The sequence below is a fragment of the Amphiura filiformis genome, chromosome 1, assembly GCF_039555335.1.
Source record: "Amphiura filiformis chromosome 1, Afil_fr2py, whole genome shotgun sequence".
NCBI lineage: Eukaryota > Metazoa > Echinodermata > Ophiuroidea > Amphilepidida > Amphiuridae > Amphiura > Amphiura filiformis.
This window is the reverse complement of record NC_092628.1, coordinates 54,412,257-54,431,734: the sequence shown is the minus strand read 5'-3', so window position 1 is coordinate 54,431,734 and position 19,478 is coordinate 54,412,257. Positions and strand designations below refer to the sequence as shown.

General features: G+C 37.7%; 1 protein-coding gene across 1 annotated transcript in view; it reads left to right on the top strand.

The window, feature by feature from the left end:
- LOC140148962 (uncharacterized) overlaps nt 1-18,385 on the top strand; it is a 36,330-nt gene extending 17,945 nt beyond the window's left edge. Inside the window, exons 7-15 of the mRNA XM_072171078.1 lie at nt 10,073-10,204; nt 10,804-11,047; nt 11,808-11,954; nt 12,778-12,965; nt 13,389-13,499; nt 14,083-14,198; nt 14,758-14,896; nt 15,857-15,977; nt 16,606-18,385. Of these exons, the coding sequence (XP_072027179.1) occupies nt 10,073-10,204; nt 10,804-11,047; nt 11,808-11,954; nt 12,778-12,965; nt 13,389-13,499; nt 14,083-14,198; nt 14,758-14,896; nt 15,857-15,977; nt 16,606-16,694 (1,287 nt within the window). The 3' untranslated portion in view covers nt 16,695-18,385. The remainder of the gene's footprint in view (nt 1-10,072; nt 10,205-10,803; nt 11,048-11,807; nt 11,955-12,777; nt 12,966-13,388; nt 13,500-14,082; nt 14,199-14,757; nt 14,897-15,856; nt 15,978-16,605) is intronic.
- Nucleotides 18,386-19,478: the final 1,093 nt, after the last annotated feature.

Below are 19,478 nucleotides of genomic sequence, written 5' to 3'. Positions count from 1 at the left end.
TTTTACGAAGCGTTTGAGAAGGACGGTCACAATGCTCGCAAAAACCATTATATTTATGCGCCGAAAAGCCATTATATCGTGCAATGTGACCGTCCAGCACAAACAGAGTGTAAAGTCGGCCCTGGTCAAAATGTTTTTATTTCATATTTATAAAGTATATATCATAAGCTTTAAAATGATGCATCATTTGACTTCTTACGATATTCGGAAGCGGGTGTTATGGTCAGTCGAACTTCACACATGCCTATGTCACAATTTTTCAAAATCTTGAAATGGGTAGGCCTAATATGCATGTTAAAAGTCACCCCCCTTGCGCTTTAAGTGATGATTTTCTTGGAGATCAATTGCAAATAAAAGTTACATGCCGCCCGTTACATGGCAGACTCTGTCTGGCGAGTTCTTGCCGCAGCACTGAACTGCTGAAGTGAAGATTCCGCGGTCTAAACTTGTGGGGGCACTGAACAGTAACCTTCCGCGACCGGAAGTGTAACGCCTGTATAGTACCTTAAAACACAAAATTTAGGCCAAATATGTGCGATTTCCACCAAAATGTACGTATGACATCATTGTAGGGTGTTATGTTAAAGCTGACATATTCTTGTTGCCCATGGATGCTAAAAAAATCACTTGAATTTTGTTTCGTGATGTGTAAGATATCCCACAATGCAATGCGTCGAGAACCCGATTTTGAGAGGTGAAACGCTTCAAAAATACGGGTTGAGTTAAAAAAGTGAAATTTGTGAAAAACTGACACTGTTACCATGATTTGTAGCTAAAATAAGGATCACTTTTGTTCATCATACAGGTAATCCACAGGTGAGAGTTATCGAGTTGATATTGAGTAGTAAAGCCAATTTTTGACATTTTTCTGCTTGAACTCGTCACAGTGAGAAGTTCCATAGTGCCAAATTCGCAGCTTTGTCGTGGAGTTATGTACATGATAGCGTAAGCTTGAACTGCGTTGTGTCATACTAGGCAGTTGTAAACTATATGCACGATTGATAAAGCTGGTTTAGCTGAGTGGCATAGCTCTATACTCAGTTGTACTGAAAATGACAATTACTTGATGATCCTTACTACCTTAGCTTCCGACGAAGCATCATACCCCCCGCTACACCCCCCAAAGAAGTGAAAATTTCATTAAAATTAATAGTTCGGACTCGAACTAAATCTTTATAAATAATAAGAACCAACATGAGTAAATGAGGCGAATTGCAATAAACACCATTTTGGTAATTCTGACCTGATAAAAGTAACTGAGGCGCTTTGCGTCAAACGCCATTTTGATATATGTGACCGTCCACCACAAACGGAGTGTAAAGTCGGTCCTGATCATTTTTTAAATTTCATATTTAGAAAGTAGGCCTATATGTCATAAGCTTTAAAAAGATGCATCATTTGACTTCTTACGATATCCGGAAGCGGAGTTATGGTTAGTTGAACTTGACACACTTTAACATTTAAAAATGACTTTCATGAACATTTTGATTTGTAGGCCTAACTCAAAATCACATTTGCCGACTTTTACGAAGCGTTGAGAAGGACGGTCACAATGCTCGCAAACCATTATACGCATGCGCCGAAAAGCCATTATATCGTGCAATGTGACCGCCCAGCACAAACAGAGTGTAAAGTCGGCCCTGGTCAAAATTTTTTTATTTCATATTTATAAAGTATATATCATAAGCTTTAAAATGATGCATCATTTGACTTCTTACGATATTCGGAAGCGGGTGTTATGGTCAGTCGAACTTCACACATGCCTATGTCACAATTTTTCAAAATCTTGAAATGGGTAGGCCTAATATGCATGTTAAAAGTCACCCCCCTCCCCTTGCGCTTTAAGTGATGATTTTCTTGGAGATCAATTGCAAATAAAAGTTACAAAACGCCTTACATGGCAGACACTGTCTGGCGAAGTTCTTGCCGCAGCACTGAACTGCTGAAGTGAAGATTCCGCGGTCTAAACTTGTGGGGGCACTGAACAGTAACCTTCCGCGACCGGAAGTGTAACGCCTGTATAGTACCTTAAAAACACAAAATTTAGGCCAAATATGTGCGTATTTCCACCAAAATGTACGTATGACATCATTGTAGGGTGTTATGTTAAAGCTGGCATATTCTTGTTGCCCATGAATAAGAAAAAATCACTTGAATTTTGTTTCGTGATGTGTAAGATATCCCACAATGCAATGCGTCGAGAACCCGATTTTGAGAGGTGAAACGCTTCAAAAAATACGGGTTGAGTTAAAAAAGTGAAATTTGTGAAAAACTGACACTGTTACCATGATTTGTAGCTAAAATAAGGATCACTTTTGTTCATCATACAGGTAATCCACAGGTGAGAGTTATCGAGTTGATATTGAGTAGTAAAGCCAATTTTTGGCATTTTTCTGCTTGAACTCGTCACAGTGAGAAGTTCCATAGTGCCAAATTCGGCAGCTTTGTCGTGGAGTTATGTACATGATAGCGTAAGCTTGAACTGCGTTGTGTCATACTAGGCAGTTGTAAACTATATGCACGATTGATAAAGCTGGTTTAGCTGAGTGGCATAGCTCTATACTCAGTTGTACTGAAAATGACAATTACTTGATGATCCTTACTACCTTAGCTTCCGACGAAGCATCATACCCCCCGCTACCCCCCAAAGAAGTGAAAATTTCATTAAAATTAATAGTTCGGACTCGAACTAAATCTTTATAAATAATAAGAACCAACATGAGTAAATGAGGCGAGTTGCAATAAACACCATTTTGGTAATTCTGACCTGATAAAAGTAAATGAGGCGCTTTGCGGCACACGCCATTTTGATATATGTGACCGTCCACCACAAACGGAGTGTAAAGTCGGTCCTGATCAATTTTTTTAAATTTCATATTTAGAAAGTAGGCCTATATGTCATAAGCTTTAAAAAGATGCATCATTTGACTTCTTACGATATCTGGAAGCGGAGTTATGGTTAGTTGAACTTGACACACTTTAACATTTAAAAATGACTTTCATGAACATTTTGATTTGTAGGCCTAACTCAAAATCACATTTGCCGACTTTTACTGAGCGTTTGAGAAGGACGGTCACAATGCTCATAAAACCATTATACGCATGCGCGAAAAGCCATTATATCGTGCAATGTGACCGTCCCAGCACAAACAGAGTGTAAAGTCGGCCCTGGTCAAAATTTTGTTATTTCATATTTATAAAGTATATATCATAAGCTTTAAAATGATGCATCATTTGACTTCTTACGATATTCGAAGCGGGTGTTATGGTCAGTCGAACTTCACACATGCCTATGTCACAATTTTTCAAAATCTTGAAATGGGTAGGCCTAATATGCATGTTAAAAGTCACCCCCCCTTTGCGCTTTAAGTGATGATTTTCTTGGAGATCAATTGCAAATAAAAGTTACAAAACGCCTGCTTACATGGCAGACACTGTCTGGCGAAGTTCTTGCCGCAGCACTGAACTGCTGAAGTGAAGATTCCGCGGTCTAAACTTGTGGGGGCACTGAACAGTAACCTTCCGCGACCGGAAGTGTAACGCCTGTATAGTACCTTAAAACACAAAATTTAGGCCAAATATGTGCGATTTCCACCAAAATGTACGTGATGACATCATTGTAGGGTGTTATGTTAAAGCTGACATATTCTTGTTGCCCATGGAAGAGAAAAAAATCACTTGAATTTTGTTTCGTGATGTGTAAGATATCCCACAATGCAATGCGTCGAGAACCCGATTTTGAGAGGTGAAACGCTTCAAAAATACGGGTTGAGTTAAAAAGTGAAATTTGTGAAAAACTGACACTGTTACCATGATTTGTAGCTAAAATAAGGATCACTTTTGTTCATCATACAGGTAATCCACAGGTGAGAGTTATCGAGTTGATATTGAGTAGTAAAGCCAATTTTTGACATTTTTCTGCTTGAACTCGTCACAGTGAGAAGTTCCATAGTGCCAAATTCGCAGCTTTGTCGTGGAGTTATGTACATGATAGCGTAAGCTTGAACTGCGTTGTGTCATACTAGGCAGTTGTAAACTATATGCACGATTGATAAAGCTGGTTTAGCTGAGTGGCATAGCTCTATACTCAGTTGTACTGAAAATGACAATTACTTGATGATCCTTACTACCTTAGCTTCCGACGAAGCATCATACCCCCCCCCGCTACCCCCCAAAGAAGTGAAAATTTCATTAAAATTAATAGTTCGGACTCGAACTAAATCTTTATAAATAATAAGAACCAACACGAGTAAATGAGGCGAGTTGCAATAAACACCATTTTGGGAATTCTGCCCTGATAAAAGTAAATGAGGCGCTTTATGCAAACGCTCATTTTGATATATGTGACCGCCCACCACAAACGGAGTGTAAAGTCGGTCCTGATCAATTTTTTAAATTTCATATTTAGAAAGTAGGCCTATATGTCATAAGCTTTAAAAAGATGCATCATTTGACTTCTTACGATATCCGGAAGCGGAGTTATGGTTAGTTGAACTTGACACACTTTAACATTTAAAAATGACTTTCATGAACATTTTGATTTGTAGGCCTAACTCAAAATCACATTTGCCGACTTTACGAGCGTTTCGAGAAGGACGGTCACATATTCTTTATGTTTTCCTCTTTCATATGACACCACTCATGGGGTCATACCTTCTTCGTATTCAGAATGCAATTCGATATGTCTGATGTGCTCTAATGTCCCAAAATAAATACTGTCCAAACGTTCATACCCCAGCCCTTAATGACCTTAAATCAATTTTAAAATGTTTTAAACATGTTTAGAATGTCATAAGGATCATTGCATTCAAAATTAAGCTCAATCGGAGCATTTTTGGTTAAAACGACATTTTTTGACCCCTGTGACCCCTGGATGACCTCTGACGTTTGGAAATATTTTTATTATATTCTTTATGTTTTCCACTTTCATATGACACCACTCATGGGGTCATACCTTTGTGGCATTTAGAGATATGTCCATTTCAGACCAAATGGTTAGTTAGTAACCTAGTAACCTAGGGACCTAGGAACCTAGGATCCTAGGAACCTAGGAACCTAGTAACATACACTAATATAGGCTGATACCATTTCATGGTTCAGCAAAAATAGTTTCTGGGAGACACTCATCATAAGACTCGGGTCAATATTCCTATTTTGGGTCCTTTTCATATCTAGATATCCCAAGAATGTATGACCCCCGGGTGACAGTGGTATACACAAATCCAACTTGACACATTCCTATACACCTCACTGGCAGCCATAGCTGGGGGCCTTCTATCCAAGTTATGCGACGCTAGTATCACAGGCATGCAGCGTTTACCGCTCCCGTGATGCGGCACAAATGCTACATGCTCTGATGCGCTCGCGATAGTGGGCGTCTTGGATCGCAATCCAAACGAACTAAGCTAGTTTGGTGTGGATGGCCCCCAGCTATGGCTAACTTAATCCTGACCATCACTTGGCTTGTTGGATTCGTCTATACCACAATATAATGCCAAAGCCCTATGGTTCAGCTGTGGTGCGGTAACCGCTCTAGTTTCCCCCATTGAGCACAGCAATAATATTTTATATGCCAATTTCAATAAGGGGTGGTTTACCCCTGGCCCAGGTGGTGAATTATAGGGGGAAAGGTTTTTCTGGCAAGCGATTTTTGGCACACCGGGATGTTTTGGGCACATTACGCCTTAAAAGGTGTAGGAAAACGTTTTAAGGTTTTTCAAGTTTTAAATTTGGGTTACCCAAAATCTTGTATGTGTATTTGGGGGGGCAATATATTTTGGCAACACAAAGGAGAGGGGGAAAAGTTTTTTGGCACGTCAAAGGGGAAGGAATTTTGGCACAGCCAAGGGGGGGTGCCTGCGATTTTGGCAGACCATTTTGAGAATTCACCGGGGGGTACACATAATTTTGCACATCCCCTAATATTTTAGGTAAATAATAAAATTGCAAAATTAATATCTAGAAACACTGCCGGGGCAAAGCAAAACAAAACATTGCCAAAGCTGCTGAATTTTGCAACCGGTTTTGTGACATCTCAGCTGCTGACGTTGCATTGCTGCAATTTATCGAGGATAAATATTTAATTTAACCTTTCATAGACATTTTTAATAAGCAGTGGTAAAGTTCAGAGATAAAATTATGCCTCCCAAGCGTGCTCGGGCGACAAAAAAGAAGAGGAAAACGACCAAAACAAAAAGACGTACGACCAAAAAACGAACCACGACCAAGAAACGAACAACAACTCGCAAAAGGAAAACAACCAAAACAAAACGTTCAAAGAGCACAGCCAGTGCTGCCTCCAGAAAGCGAAAAGCCGGAGATGCTGGACCTTCTTCTTGTATTAAACTACCAAGAGTAGAACTAGTGTTTGCCGAGACAGTAAGTTCATGAAGTTAGTGACAACCACAACATACACTCAGGACAGTCATAGTTAAGCTTACCTGTTTTAGGCTGTTTACCTCCGGTTTACCTATAATCAAATTAAGTATTTCTTGGCCAAACTGGAACATGCGCATTGCGTCCATGTAGTGTACTAAGCGTGTACGCAGTGTAACTTGTAAGGCGCGTGTATACTTTCTTCTGTACCACGCTATGTGCGTGTGTGTCTATCGCGGAACCACTAGCATTCACAGTGACCAGTTAATTTGATTATAGTGAGGAACACCCCAGTTCCAATTATTGAATCTCCCGGCTCAGACCGTGCTGTGTATGTGTATGTGTTTAATGTGCATTCACGATGCATTCATGATATAAATCATGTATGTATGTATTCACATACTCCTATATATAGCTGATTCGGGACATGTATATCCAGGCTGGACACATCACACTACCGTGTGATGTGTCCAGTTCGTCGCCGAACTTGCATATAACATGGAGAGCTTAGCATAACGGCCTGCCTATTTACGCTTCCTGAAAACACTCTTGCACATAACATACAAAACCACAAATTCACTAACTTCAAGTTGCACTACCGACACCATGAAAAATATTTTAATTATTACCGATCCTTCAGAATACTTGCAAATATTGGCAGTTTCATAAAATCCTGCTGCTGAAAATCGTAAATTCCACAATCTTCTGTCAGATCCAGGTCAGTAATCACAGGTGGGCGAATCTACCAGCGTGACAAGACCAGAGATAATAAAAAGGATGAGAGGCCACGCTGTACAAATAGCTAGCTGATTCGCAAGCGTCGTCGCTGGCCAGATCTTCTACGGTCGTGTATGATGAGTAGAGACCATAGAGCCCTATATAGGGCTCTGTGGAAGAAACGGTTCCTAATTTTGAAGCCATGGATAATATATTCATTTATACGAGAACCATATTTTTGTACCAATCACAGAACAGAATTTCACTTACTCACAGCTGTCAATCATTCTTGTGAAACGTAAGCTCCGCCTAGTATCAAGGTCTTCTTCTGCGCATTGGTTGTGCGCATTAACTAGCCTCCAGCACAAATCCTGTGCACACGATCAGGTTGGATGGGCGGTTTACGCCTGGTTTACACAACAGGAACTGCGATGCATCCTAAACTGGATCGCTTCCGTGTATTCGCATTGCATGGTGGGTAATCGCCTGCCAATTTGCGTAGCTCCACGTTCACAACAGTTTAAAATCAACACAGGTAAATCCATATAAAAATTAACATGGACACAAAATTGACATAGCTTATGTAATACAAATAATAAAATAATAAAATGTAATATTATCATGATAGATGCACGTTTTATTAAAACTTGAAAAGATTATTAAGTCCAATAATTTGTTTGTGTTAGTTTGCACGAGTCACAAAATGGCGACCCATCACGCATTTTCTGCATGTGCCGACATTAGTAACTCATAGTGACTGTCCTCAAACTAGCGCCAGTGTGTCTCAGGCCTGATAACGACCCCAGGTAATTTTATGCAGAAAGTTTTCTTGCGAACAGCTGCAGGTGACAATTAAACAATGAACACGGCTTGTTTATGTACATGCGTGGGGAGGCTTGTACGTCAGCTGACGTGTTTTGGACATGTTCCGCGTAAAAAGTGTCGTTTTTCTTCATGAAAAATACCAGCGATGACCAGTTTTTTGTGGGCTATTTGATTTACAGGTATGTCGGTTCGTCATAGGGTAGAAATGATAGCTGTACAATTTGTATAACATACAGTTTAACATAGGCCTAAACATTTATGGGCACAAATCGACCTTCCGTATTATGCACAAGTATGTGGAAGTGGCAGGCATACGGGACATGTACGGACGTACTTATGTACTGCTCCGTTACACACCAAAAGTATGCTGTATTGATTAAACAGTTAAAGGCAATTCGTTAGGGCCAACTGCCCGGCGGCGCACGGGGACATTCTAGTACTATACCGTCTATAGATTTGCGGAACATTTTATAGTTAGTACAGATACATTACAATTGCTACATGATCTGATGATGGAGGGCTTGGAAGAGAGTGCCGCATCATTTGGCACCAGCACAACATCAACTGCCTTTAATTTGATAATGAACTTATGCTGAATGATAAGTTTAAACTGTTCTTGAAGGACTTAATGCAGGAGGCAGTGCAAGAGAAAATGAAAACCCTAGTAAGTGATGTGAATGCACTCAGGACTGAGGTGGACGACTTGAAGGAGGACTTGCAGAAATTGAAAGGGGAAACCCATGATCTCTTTTGTAAGCAAGAAAAACTTGAACATGAATGCAAGAAAGATGAAATGTTAAGGGCAGACTTAACGAATCAGCTGCACTCGAGATCAAAAGCAGTGGAAAATCTGCAACAATACACTCGCAGAAATTGCGTTCTGGTGACTGGTGTGCCTGAAGAAAACACAGATGCAACAATCATCAAATTAGCCAACGAGAAAATGCAAGTGCCCTTAAGTGAAGTTGATCTACATGTAGACAGATCCCATCGGATTGGAAAGCCAAGCACCGGAAAAGCACAAGCAATAGTGGTGAAATTTAGTAGATACAATGTGCGGAATAACTTCATAATGAACAGGACAAACTTGAAAGGAACCAAAATCGCGGTTGTTAATTATTGTCAATATTAATATTTTGTGACATTTATAATGAAAACAACACTGGAGACACCCTATGGCACTTGCTACAACTTCAGAACAAGTCCTCAAACGTTCGAAATTTGTAGTTACTACAACTGGGAACAGCCCACCTTCGCGTCCTTTATCATATGGGTGTCTATCCTGCTATGACGGGGAATGCTTTAATTTCAACAAAAGTTATTTTTAATGGGTCAATAGAGAGTGCTTGTTTTGACTTCAAAAAGTTCAGGCAATTTGATCAACAGTTTTCATGCGATCAGCTGTTGTGATCGGCTGCGTTTGCTTCTGAACTTCCATTGCTTTATTTACAGTGTCATGCTTCATCGATTCTACTAGATTTTGACAGTTTGGCACCTTGTACATTTTTACATCACTACATCACAAATTTAGTCTCTCTACTCTATCATCTCTATCATCTGGGTTTCTGTGCCATTCCTGAATAATGTTTGCGATTAAGTCATATGGAATATTGAATGACACCATTCATGATAAACAAAAGCATTGTTGTCATTTCTGTAAAAAATAGATTTACTTCTTTTCCACATGCTAGTTTTTCACTGTCAGATCTGTCCCTTTTTAATTTTGAGCCGAACATTTGAGGCAAAAACAAAGAAAATTGCTATTTCTATTTGACCCTACAACAACCTGTGTTGTGTGTGGCTTGTGTTACGTTGCAGATGGATGGTTGGCTGTCCAGGTCGCTGGCTGGACGGGTGGAAGCACAATCATTAAATCTACTCTGCAGCCTACATGCAATAACCAATTAACTTCATTACCGTATTATGTTTTCAGAATCTTGCATCTGGGCTGTTTCACAATCACAGTACCGTACATATTTCAAAATCCATGTTTTTTAACAAGAAGCTGGGGGATGAAAGATTTCATTTAGTTTATAAAATGAAGTATGTCTATCACAAAGAAATCACACAAATGCCTTTTGTTTCTGAGATTTGCATTGAACTTTGATTGTATCAATATGTCATATTCTTTTTATTGATTTTGTTGTTATGATAGGTCACTCCAAGACCAGTGATTCCTGCAAGTCCTGGTAGCAAAGTACCCTCTGTTGTAAGACAACGTTATCTCAACCTCTTTATAGATGAGTTCCTCAAGACAACTGACACTGAAAAGGAAGCATTTGAACAGGTAGGTTATCCTATCCTCGCATATTTTAATTTGTGTCTCGCCAAGGCTCCCGCTAGCCTTCAAAAACTCTGTGTCCGATTGGACGCACAACTGTAAAACCTGGTCGGGAAATGTGCGTCCGAGAAAATGTCTGTGCGTCCGTACATACATGTGTTGGGCAACAGGGAATACAATTTTACAAAGCCCCCGATTGCCGGTATTGCATCGCATTACATCGCAGTTTGATGCAAATATTTGACTATTTCCTTTCAGATTCCTGATGAAATTTTAAAGATTTTATTGTCAATAACAAATTACATGAATGCAAACTTGCTGACAATGCACGATAGTTTAGAAAGTTGTATTTTTGCTCTCGTGTTTGAGCAAAAGCTTATCACGTCTCCAAATGCAATAATAACTTGTCACCAAAATCAAAATACCGGAAGTGATATGGGCAACAATAAAAGGTCAGTGAAACTATATGGTAAGTGCATAAAATTGTTGTATGTGCAATACAACAGCACCTTGTCACAGAACCACAGCACTATGGTTTATGACAGTGAAAGAAATATTTTTTTAACTTTTCTGATTTTATGTTTTTGTGTTTCCATTCATTCAAGGGCCTGAAAGAAGAAAACAGCATCTATGAGAGAGCAAGCAACAAACAAATCTACCTCAGTCTAAGCATTAACAATTTAAAGCGATTACGCACAGCTCGGGCTGACCCTAGCAAGGCTGTTCCTTCATCACCACCACCTAAGAATGCTGTATCTCACTCAGCAGTGCTGGGTGGTAAAGCAGCAGCACAAAATGCTTTCACATTGCATAGGTCAGCTGGTAGACCAATTCAAGGAGTATATCAAGGTACATTGTTTTTTCATTAAATCTCACAGAATAAAATAAATTATTTTAGACAAGTTAACAAAAATGCAAATTGTCATTAAAACCTTATCAAAGTGAAAATTAAGAAGTTCTCAGATTTACAATTGTGTACATGTATGAATAAGAGTTATGAAAATCAGTTGGATTTCATTTTAAGTGGACCCAAGCATTAAAAAATAAGAACTGTTGAGTACCAATCATTTTGATAGTGTCTGATTGTCAAACACATGAAGTGTCTGAAGAAAATTTGTCATAAAAATTGGTTGAACACAAAATTACAGATTTACACATGTGACACAATCACAAGGAATGCGTCTTAAGGTTTTCGCCTGAATTGAGGTTTTTGTGTTTCCAAATTCCAGCGTTTTTATTTATTTTCAGCCCGTTTTGGTGCTTTTTGGCCTGCATTCACATACTTTTTCAGGGTTTTTCTCACCAGTTTCAGATTTTTGAGTGAAACTGAGTGGCATGTCTGTGTTTTGGTTTTGAAGTTAGAGGATCACTTATAATTATCTGTGTAACCGAAAGTTCAATTTTAATGGACCATACATTAGCATGTTAAAAATGTGAATGAATAAGAACAAAAATCTGAATTCAAAATTGTTAATATCAACCCATTCTAGTTGACTGTGTCACAAATATGCTAGAACTTATTTTTTGAATTAAACAAAATGTAACAAGTGGATGTGATTTGATCATATTATTATTATTATCCATGTGTATTATGCTTACATTTGTACAGGCAAAGAGTTGTTTGATAAATTGCAACCATATCTCCTGACAAGGGATCAGCTATGGGACAATGGTTACCCAAGGTCTGCAGTCATTCCAGGTCAAGCTGAGGTCAAAGAGGATGGCAGTAAAAAGCCAGCTACATGTACTGCTGATTGTAAGTAGATTGACATATCAGATTTGTTATAAAATAAATAAACACAATCACATACTAAATACGCCAAGCTAGAACTTGTTCAGTTCATCTAATCATGATGCCCTTGAATGAGAAGTAGCTACTGAGCCCGAAGAAGTCAGCGAGTCAGCCAGGATGGTGACTGGAGTGCAATTGGTTATTGCCAGGCATGATTTGTCACATCCAGCACTGAACAAGTGCTAAGCCAAGCAAATAAACAAGTAACAAATAAAATTAATAAAGTTCGTAAGAGCAGCTTTCTGGTATAATTTTGTCAGGGCTTATATTTTCCATACCTTAATTTTCTAGAGATGTTTATATTTCCATAGTGCTTTTCTGCTATAACTTCCAAAAGTGCTTATTTTTCCATACCCGAAAAGTAGGGAATTATCAAGTTTATATAGACAAATCTAATTTCACACATTTCTACACCTCAATGACAGCCATAGATGGGTCCCCCCTTAGGTCTATCCCACCTAAAATGTGAAATGATGTGGCCTTGGCGGGATATTATTAAACTACTATCCATCACCCGTGTTACACGTAGACAAAAGAATGATGAAAGTTGACAACAAAATACAATTCAACATAGAATTTTAAGCGGATATAATCCACCCAATTGGGCAGTAACAACACCAGTTTGGTGCAGATGGGACCCAGTAATGGCCGACTGAGTTCTGACCATCACTTGGCTCGTTGGATTCGTCTATACTCCAGACCCCTAAAATTTGTATGAAATCTCCAATCTCCATAACTGTATACTAAGTACCCATATTGGTAATCCTTGCTTTTATTCACCACACAGCCAATCAGAAGATTTGCTGTCGATGCGGCAAGACATTCCTACGGCGGCCAGGTGGTGAGTACATTACCAAAGAAACCTGCAGCTTTCACTGGGGTAAACTATGGAGGAAGAAAGTAGGAGGCATGGTTGATCATCGCTTTAGTTGCTGCTCTGGGGACTCAGAGGCCATTGGGTGTTGTTTATCCAAGGTGAGTGATATGGAGAGCATCAACACTTCCTTTATCGCACAAAAAAACCAAGTTTTCAATAAATTCTGTGTATCAGGTGAAAATTAAGTTTGTCTAATTATTGAGCATTGGGCATTGATCGATAAATACTTTCATTTAGGACAATTATTGGGACCTCACTTAAAATTTTCTTGTACCCCTTGGAAAGAAATTCCTGGTAGAGCCACTGCATGGAAGATATTGCATTATTGGAATCCTAATGAAGAGGGCATGCAGAGAAATAATTGAAAGAGGTACTAACATTCATTTTATATTTGGTTGGAACACATTTTTTTGAATATTTTGCCCAGTATCAAGTGATACTGGTACCTTACAAGCTTACACCAAGTATAATTATGAAGTACTTATCATAATCGATAATCATATTTCATTTTACCATGACAGCTCCATGTAACAGAAGACAAGACCAGTGACCTGTCAGGGTTTATGAAGACTTATTCCAAATCTCCACCAAGAGATGGTTATTCAGGCTTATATGCTTTAGATTGTGAAATGGTAGGTAAAAACTCTATGCACTAAGATTGAAGGGTTGTAAACAACCTGATTATACATGTACTATTTTTAATGAGGCATAATAATATTCAGTTTGAAATACCGTAAAAACTCGATAGTTAGCTTATGTGCTTACTATCGAGCCCTTTTGAAAACATGAAATTGTACCAAAAATCGTCAATTTACCAACTGAGCTAATGGGGTTGAGACACACACATGCAGGTTTACTTGTTCGTATATATCTATGATTTGCTCAAAACCTTTTACACTTTAGTGAATGGGGCTCTTCATGTTTGCATGGTGAATGGGGCTCTTCATGTTTGCATGTTTTAAAAGCGCTCGATAGTAAGCACATATGATAACTTTCAAGTTTTTACGGTATACCAATAATAACAATTGCTGATATGTATGACATAAAGCAGTACATATTTCTTAACGTACTGAACAGTGAGCTCATTATCCACAACAGTATACTGACCTGAAAAGATGTAACTTTGCCATGGTTCAAAATGCTGTCATAAAAACTACCAAAACCCTCTCATTCCTTAAGTAGTGGGAATTATTTTCAAATCTGGTTTTATTGCAGTGTTACACAGTGAAAGGCATGGAGTTAACAAGAGTAACCGTGGTTGATGACCAACTTAACCAAGTATATGACAGTCTTGTCAAACCAGACAATGCAGTTGTAGATTATAACACAAGGTAGATTGAAAGTTTTTGATTTTGTATTTAGAAATCAAGTTTTTGCAGATATTGCAAATGTTGTGAAAGGAATTATAAATTGTTTTTGATCCGTACAGAATCTTCACAAAGATATGTTAATCAGTACTTGTACTTTATAGTATTCATTTATAACATGCCCAACTTATTCACTTCCTGGTACTCAGTACAAATGACCATACAGTGAATGCTATGGTATGATATAGGTCCCCCCTTTTCTGGGTCAATTTTGATATAAAAATACTTGGATAAAATAGGACCTTTTTTGTTGAAAATATACACCAATTTCATCATGTAACTGGAGCAAAATTGTGTCAAATTTAGCCAAAGAATATGGTCCTCTGGTATAAAAATGGGTCAAATTTTCTTGAAAATTTAGTATAAACATGAGTCCACTTTCAGATTGTCAAAGCGGACCCCTACCCAGGTATTCGTATGCACAATATCCAGTTGTTGGTAAGTTCACATGATGAATTTTGATGAGAAGCAAATTGTAATGCAGAGATTGATATTTCTAAAAAAATATGTTTCTATTTTACAGATTCAGCGGCATAACAGAAGACGATCTGAAATCAGTGGACACCAAGTTACATAATGTCCAAGCAGTGCTGCTAAATATGTTCAGTAGTGAAACCATTCTGATTGGGCACAGTCTGGAGAGCGATATGCTTGCGCTTAAGGTAGGCACCTTTATATGCATTGGTAGACCGTATCGCATCATTGCGAGTTCGATCCCCACTTGTGTCAATGTGTTGTGTCCTTGGGCAAGGCACTTTATCCTCATTGCCTACGGGGTGGGGTTATGGTGGGGATGGATGTTTGTATAGTTGTTTCAATGTTGCAATATTGACGCTGATTAAGCTGCTGCCTTCAAATTGTATTTTTTGTTTAGGTGGGTTTAATGTCAATTTTAGCAACTTGACCTGCGGGTTACCATTAGAGTTTGAAATAAATTTAGAAAGAAAATCACATCAGAACACATTGGTAGACCACAATGTGCTAGCTATGTTGGTGAACATATGAACAGCAAGTGAAACTGCATTTATCAGACATGTTTTGGAAAGAATTGCTCATTTTACGGACAAATCCTAGCCATATTAATGATGCTGCTGTTCTGAAAATCTCAGCAACATTGAGTAAGAGTATTCATGAGTTCCTACATCCGATCATATTATTTGTTGCATGCATCTGCAATATCTGCTGTTAACCATGCTAATTATTGGAAAATTGTAAAGGGTACCGAAGCCTTTCATAAATTGTACTAGTTGTTGTACATATTCAAAGTCAAAGTAACAAATTGAAATTGGTGGCACAATTTCCTATTCAAAAGTGAATTTACTCATAACAGGAAAATGTCATTATTTTTGCAGTCAAACAGGCAAACCTGAATTTAAAATCCTGTGAAAATATTTTAATCTTGTGAACTTGTGAACAAAAGAAACGGCAAAACTGCTCAAAAGTTGAAAGTCATGAAAAATTAACCCCGCAAAAATAAATCTTTCTACATTATCTGTAACCTAGAATTTGACAAACAGCATGCATGCTAGTTGTTCCTGAATATGCGTACATAATTGATCAAACAAAGCAAAGTGGAATACATACCCTCTATAATTGTGATGGTTATTTTGATTGCTTTACAGCTAATTCATGAGAGCGTCATTGACACAGCTGTAGTATTTCCACATAAGCTGGGTCCACCTTTAAAAAGAGCATTGAGAACACTGATGGCTGAATTTGTGAAGAAGATTATCCAATCAGATGGTAAGTCAATTTGAGATACTGTTATAATTGAAGACCAAATTTAAAAGACTAGTTTGCGTTTGACATCAGGGCAGAGGTGTGGTGTGATTGGTTGCTGACCTGCGCAGTACAACATTTTTGGTCTGGTTGACAGAACGTCATACGCAAATTATAGTCATTTTAATTCTGTCTTCAGTTATAGTGACAGTGACATATTCTTAAATAAAAGTGATGCACTCAACACAGGGAGTAGGAGATATATAATAATACATATTTTATGGCAACCCTAAACAAGTATGTCAATGTTTTTTCTTTGTTGTACAAGCTACTTTATAGAGATCTCTGAAACAAATGATTAAACTTCAATGGCAGTGTGAGCAAACTAGTTATTTAGCAGTAATTTAGAAAAGAAGAAACTTGAATATGGTAATCATCCGACTCAATTTTGCTTGATTATTTTACAAGATTAGCCCACATGAAAATAAAAGGAGAGTTGTGGTAGATGGCTGAGTTCAAAAATAATTTAAATGGGTGATAAGCAGCTACTAATTACAATACTTTTAAACACACAGCCGTTATTACAATTTGGTGCTTTGATACCAGAGTTAATTAATATTTTATTGATTTGGTAACTTTCTCTTTTCTACAGTGGGTGGCCATGACAGTATGGAGGATGCCAAGAGCTGTATGGAACTAATGATATGGAAAGTTAAAGAAGATGCTAAAACAAAGAAATGAGTTTTCTTACACATAGAAATGGGACATAACAAAGTCTGACTGCAGGATAAGTTGCATGTCCTGAGAATTTCAGGTTGAAGCTTTTTGTTGAAGAGTTTTCAGAATTGGTTTACAGATTAACAACTCGGTTTAAGGAAACTTTGTAAAATACTGAAATGATAAGAACATGACTATCACAAACAATATTTTTCTTGGACCTTGAGAATGTGTTATTTTTGGACCTGTTAGGGAAAAAGTCCAAATATGGCGAGTATGTATGATATGGTTCTTCCTGTATACGCATACACAGAATTAGCCTAATCTGACTGACTCTGGCTTGATCTCATCATGCATACCAAATGGATTGGTACATGTATGTGAAGCGGCTTTTACAAATGATTGGAAACAAGTTGATACTGAAAGGTTGGTACAATTCAGTGGAATATAATCTCAGTGCTGCCAAAACTTTTCAGCGCCAAGGCGTGGCACATTTGCTTGCCAGTGGTAAAGGCATCTCAAGTAGCCCAATTGTTAAGATTCCAAAAAAAAAGCACCCAATACTGGATATTTGGGCACTCGACTTCCGGTACTTAAATGGGAAGTTACGGACTGATCAATAAATGGTCACAAAACCCTTTGTAATTGAAGTTCGGAGCTTCAGAAACTCAAGACCTTTGTAAATCGGCTAAATTGAAAGGAAAATACATCAAACTACTGTCGCGACCTGACTTTTGCAAGTAGTGGCACATTATTTTGAGTAGCAGCAAGTTATTGCCAAGTAGCCCGATTGTGCACCTAAGGCGTAGCATTGGCATCACTGTATAATCTGCTGTTAGCTAAGGACCGTCGATGTCAGGATTAAAATTTTCCATCAATATATTTGGCCACTCAATATTGACAAGTCAATTTTCTCCCAATTTTACTTGGATCTTCTACACTCATCCATAAATGATAACCATCTGTACTAATATTAGTTCATCCCTCAGTTTTTCATTCATTGCTGGCATGGAAAGCCTTTCTCCGTGGATATCATCAAATGACCTAGGACAATTGCTCAATTTCAGTCCATTTTTCCAGATTTTTCGATACTTTTTTCATTATCGGTAACTTGGATATATTGATTTTTCTTCAGAAAGCGGTTGTTACTTATTGCTAGATATAATGGTCAATATCAAAGTTATGAGCTTTCAGTACTCCAGAAAATGTCATCTTCAGAATCAACTCAGCTTTTGATAAAAAAAACCCAAAACAAGAACAATAAAATTTTAATGTCATCTTCAAAGTCAACTCAGCTTTTGATAAAAAAAATCCAAAAAAACAATGAAATTTGAATGTCATCTTCAAAGTCAACTCAGCTTTTGATAAAAAAAAATCCAAAAAACAACAAAATTTGAATGTCATCTTCAAAGTCAACTCAACTTTTGATTAAGAAAAAAACAAGATCAACAAAATTTGAAGTTGCTCTTTATTTTCAATGTTTTCATAGGTTATAAAAAAGTTTATTTAATTTGCGAAGTTTTGTGTATCTTCTACCAGTGGATGTGTGTTATTTAAATTACTTAGATAATTTATTTTTGTTTATCCTTAGAATTTCAAAATGTCAAAAGCATTATGTATTATTATAGTGGACTCCTTATTTTGTGAATAACTGTGAGGAAGGTTACTATTGTACAAGTGTTAGCAAATGTTTAAATAAATTTGTGAAGAAAAACGTACAAGATAATTGGCATTTTTGTCTGTTATAGAGTCTGCATTTCATCATAATGAATATGCTTTGTTGGATTTAAATTTTGAAGCATATTTGTAGTAACACTCATATCCTGGGTTTCTCGACTGGACTTTGATTTGTCCCAAAATTTCTTCCCGCAATACAATATGCATATTGCATAACAAAGGAGATGGATTAACCTCTGAACTGTATCTATTGTTATGCAATATGCCATTACCTTGTGGGAAGGAATTTTGGTAAAAACTGACTTCCGGTAGAGAAACCCAGGATATGCGCTATTATGCGTATTACAGTGAGTTGAGACCACCTCCCCGGACTAAACTAAGTAATCAGGATATTTGTTTATATAGAATATATTTCAGGTAGGGGTGTGCCGCTGAGAATTTGTAAGTGGACTCATCAATAGACAAATTTTTCAAAAATAATTGACACAATTTTGAACAAAGGACCCATCCATATACCAAAATTGGCCTAGAAATATCTCAATATACCAAAAGGCCGAAAATGGTACTCATGTTTGCGCCTGTGGCATGTCCTTGTATGGTCATTTGTACCGTGTCTCGAGTATCTACCGGGGTAACATGACTAAAAGTCAAACCCATATGCACTGCCACACAGGCTAGGTTATATGTGACATCCCATGTCAAAACCAGACACTAAGTTTGGGCAGATTATCAATTTTGAGGTTTTTATATAATGTTAAATATAGAGAGATTTTGCTCCACAACGCCGTTTTCCCCAATGAAATCGGACATTCCTAAGCGAAGATATTGAGTTCGTAAGTTACGGTATTATAAAATTGGAAATTGAGATATTGGCCTTTAAAAATATTATTGACAATGTTGAGAGTAGGAATTACCTTGAAAAAATTACAAGATGCCAGTTATATTCCGATCTGAAACTATCAGACAATATTTTAAACATTAATAACATCACAAATTTGCAACAAACCCAAATTGTGAAAATAATCACCCCGGGCAGATTTTTGGCTATTTCTCCATTTATGATCCTGCCCAAAAGTTCCTGGTTTTGACATGGTACGTATGTCACACAATAGCTAGAGTAACTACCCACTT